Below are 4,450 nucleotides of genomic sequence, written 5' to 3' on the forward strand. Positions count from 1 at the left end.
GAAAGGTAGAGTGTTTCCTTCCAAGTATTATATGCAAAATACTAAAATTTTGTGTCAATTGTTTTGTAAGATGAGTCTCAATACATCAGTTCCCATGGATATTGCTTCTACCACAAAGCAAAGTTTTTGTCACTTGTTTATAATTGTTTTACCCCCCCAAATCAAAATGAATGGAAAACTCAGTTGTGAAGAGAAATTAATATGAATCATAGATTAAACGGGAACCAACTTTTGAGACCCATTCTACAAAACAAATGGTTGCAAGGTGGATTGACAAAGATCATATTAAAAGTACATTTCAGTGGGAGTTTGGTTAACAAAAGAAAGTGGTTAATCATAGTTTACATCTTTAATACTAGGACATGGCATTGCAATAATCTTCTAAACAGTATGATGACCTAGTAGTTTAAACTTAGGTCCATAATTGTGAGGTTGTTAGCTCAAGTCTTGTTGCGTGCATCATGTGGTTACACACCTATTGTCACATGGTTTGTTTTGACCGTCTGCACTATTGCCCACTCAAGCACTTGGTCAGTCATGCGGCTTGGTCAGGTATGCAATCAAGCACCCTGCTCATGTGGCTTGCAAGCTTACCCATCTGCTGCCAACGTGGCTCTTGCCCACTTTCTTGGCTAATGTTTGGAGGGGAGGCACCCACCCTTGTGGGTGTTTGGGGGATGTATGTCTTACCTCAGAAAAAAGGGATAAAATCAGAAAAGTTTTAAGGCAGCCATTCATTTTGACAGTCATCGTAGGAAATGTGTCGAAAAATTCACTTTGTGATTAAGCCAAACCATTGTGATTTCATTTTGTCATTTTGTTCTCTCTATAGTAATTATTAGTACTTTGAATCTTAATTGAAAGTGGGGCCAACCTAAGAATTAAGATTAGAACAAGCTCTTGTGGTTTTCATCATGTTATCGATGTTTGAATCTTGAATATGATACAAATTGCAGTTTCAGTTAATGTACACATCCCCTGCAGGGCATGCAATGTCTCGTGTGGAGGAAGCATATTTTCATAATCTTTGTCAAATGTGCCCGGAAACCATATCTCAATTTGGTACATAGCCTTCACCTTTGATATGTAAGTTCCAAACTTCAAACTGTTCAGGTACATAAAACTCCATGTCTCGGACACCTACAACAAATTCATGCAAGCTTCTGTTTACCTCAATCAGTGCACTACCAGGTCTTTTCTTTGCCCCTGCATATTTCCTCATTTCTTCTACTCCGTTTGCATCAGTCCACCTTCCAGCATGGGCATATAAATCTGCCATGAGCATGTACGCAGTTGCGTTGTCTTGATTTGCCTCCACAAGGTGCTGAAAGCATGCCTGCCCCAGTTCTACTCTGCCATACATTTTACAGGCACTAAGAAGAGAGAGTAGCATTATGTTTGTCGGTGGACATTTCAAGGCTACAAGAACCTTTTCTGCCTCATTAACCTGTCCTGCTCTTGCAAACAGATCAACGAGACCTGCATAATGCTCTGATGTTGGTTCAATACCATATTCTTCTTGCATTCTCTTGAAATATTGCTGGCCCTCAAAGACCAGGTTTGCCTGGCTACATGCAGCAAGAAGACAACTGAATGTGATTGAATCTGGTTTCACACCTTGCTCTTGCATCTCCTCAAAACATTGTACAGCCATACTACCTTGATGATTCTCGCCATAAGTCTTTATCATGGCTGTCCATGATATGACATCTCTAATGCATAGATTATCAAACACTTCACGTCCTTCAGTGACTGAGCCACATTTACCATACATATCTACCAACATGTTACCTAGAAACAAGTCACTTTCTAGTCCAGATTTTCTTATCTCAGAATGTATTTCCCGGCCTGTTTCTAAGGATCCTGTAGCACCACAAGCTTTCAAGCATGGAACAAAAGTGACTGCATTTGCAGAGACACCTTCCAGCTGCATTTGTTTCAAACAACTTAGCATCTCCTCAATGTGCTGATGTTCAGCATATCCTGTAATCAGTGCAGTCCAAAAGGCTGTGTTTCGAACTGGCAACCTGTCAAACACTCGCCGTGCTTCTACAACCATATTACATTTACCATACATACCCACTAGTGTACTAGCTACATTGAGCTTTTTTTCAAACCCCCGCCTAATTATTTCAGTATGCAAGTTCCAGCCTGTGTCTAAGGCTGCTGCGATACCACAGGCTTTCAAGCAAAGAACCAAAGTGACAGCATCCACAAGGATACCCTCCAGCTGCATTTGTCTGACACAGTTCAGTACTTCCTCATAGAGTCCATGGTCCGTATATCCTGCTATAAGTGCACTCCATGAGACTGCATTTCGAACTGCCATTGAGTCCAAAACTTGTCGTGCTTCTGCCAGCAAGGCACATTTACTGTACAAATTAATGAGTGCACTGCCAACATAAAGGGCTCTTTCAAGTGCCCTTTTCGTCACTTCAGAATGTATGTCCTGGCCTGTTTTCAGAGTCTCCACATTGTGACAAACTTTCAAGCTGCAAACAAATGTAGTGGAATCAGGCGATATGCCCTCCCTCTGCATCTCTCCATAACAGTTTAGCACATCCTCATCAGCCCCATGTTCTGCATATGCTGTAATGAGTGCATTCCATGATATCACATCTCGGTCTGACATGGCATCAAACACTTCTTGTGCTTCATTAATTGAGCCGCATTTACCATACATGTCAACTAACATATTGAGAAGAAAACTATCTCTTAGTCCAGACTTCTTGATCTCACCATGTAATTCACGACCTGTTTCTAAGCTCCCCTTGACAGCACAAGCTTTCACGCACAGAACAAATGTCACAGCATTGGCAGGCACATTTTCAAAGCGCATCTGTTTCAAACAGTCCAGCCCTTGTTTGTCAAGACCATGCTCAGTATATCCTGTAATTAATGCTGTCCACGATACCGTATCTCGAACTTGCAGCCTGTCAAACACCTGCTTAGCTTCCATGAGCAAGCCACATTTTCCATACATACTCACCAGGGTGTTTCCAACTGCAAGTGTATTGCCTGACTCACTCCTGATGCTGACATCTCCATCAAACCCCCTTTTTGTGATATCGGTGTGCAATTCGAGTCCTTTTTCTGCATCTTTTAGCACAGCACACGCAGACAGGAGGGCCAGATAGGTTATCCTGTTGGGCTGCACCAAATGTTCCTCTTCCTGCATCTTGCCATACAGGAGAAAGACTTGCTGCGGGTCCCCGGATTCGATATAGCCAGATATGAGGCAAGTCCAGGAGTGCTCGTTGCGATTGGGCAGGCGATCGAAGGCATGCTGGGCATCGCGAGGGGTGCTGCATGCCACCAGCATGGGGACAACATAGTTTCCGAGGACGGGGTGGGACTCGAGGCTCTGACAGGTGAGGTAGGCATGCAATTGCAGGGCAAGGCCCAAGTCCCTCTGTTGCCTGAGCTGCTGAAGGATGCCGATCAGGGCCGTTAAGGGCGGCTGGGCTGGCATCCCTTGTGTGTGTAAGCACCTGATTAGACATACGGTTTTGCTGTTCTGCTGGTCTGTTCCAAAGCTTTTGCCTGAGGACCGATCCCGAAACCTGTTCTTGTTCCCCTCCACGGTTCAAGGAGAAAGACTACAGAGAGCCTACAGGCAAGCCACGCACAATGAGTTTTGACAACACGCTTGAAAGAGGGAGCCTACAGACAAGCCACGCACAATAAGTTTTTGACAGCACGCTTGAAAGAGGGAGCCTAGAGACAAGGTAGCTCACAATAAGTTTTTACAAAATTTCGACTAATTCTTGCATTGTGAATTAGGGTGGTTACACACCGGGCTGCGGCCACCCAAGCATCTGTGATCTGGCCAATGAGAAGGCCGGATCTTCAAAAGTGGGCGCCCCTCTCTTACACACTGGGGGCGCCCAGCATCTCGTCCTTTCGGGGGTCTTCAATGCTCCCCCCACCCCCTTTCTGCGTTCCGTAGGGCGGGGGAGCTCCCCCTTCCTGTTCCGTCCTGCAACCATCTCCGCGATCTGATTGGCTCTGCTCTGTTGGCCTGTGGGCTCCAGGATAGAGAGAGGGCTTCCCGTTGCCCGTTCCCGTTGCCCAGGTTCCCGTTGCTGCAGCCCGTTTGGCTCCACCTCCTCTGATGATCTCTCTAGCCGCCATGCTCATCAGAGCTCTATTTTCTGCCCACATGAGTGGGCTCCAGGTAGGTGCACCCTGTGGCAGTTGACACACAGGGAGTCGTTGATACACAGGAGCTTCCTTGTGTTGCCCGTTTCACCACATGCATAAATGTACACATCATGAAGGTTCATCTCTCTCTGTTTTTCTGGATTCATCATCCCTCTCTTCGCATGAAAATGTACACATCGTGAAGGTGGGAAGGCATCTTTAATGATCATGCATCCAGCCAGGTCTCTCTTGCAGAAACCAGTTCAGGGTTTAATCATGGCCAATTGCTTGCATGTAATTTAACCAA

At 45.2% G+C, this 4,450-nt stretch overlaps 1 protein-coding gene across 1 annotated transcript; it reads right to left on the bottom strand.

The window, feature by feature from the left end:
* Positions 1–329: 329 nt before the first annotated feature.
* On the bottom strand, positions 330–3,727 carry LOC148024582 (pentatricopeptide repeat-containing protein At5g39350-like). The gene has a single exon (XM_087694206.1). The coding sequence runs from the start codon at positions 3,470–3,472 to the stop codon at positions 1,055–1,057; it is 2,418 nt and encodes an 805-aa protein (XP_087550332.1). The 5' UTR covers positions 3,473–3,727; the 3' UTR covers positions 330–1,054.
* Positions 3,728–4,450: the final 723 nt, after the last annotated feature.

The sequence above is a fragment of the Lygodium microphyllum genome, chromosome 15 (genome assembly GCF_053477565.2).
Source record: "Lygodium microphyllum isolate KBCC chromosome 15, Lygodium_microphyllum_v1.1.10, whole genome shotgun sequence".
NCBI lineage: Eukaryota > Viridiplantae > Streptophyta > Polypodiopsida > Schizaeales > Lygodiaceae > Lygodium > Lygodium microphyllum.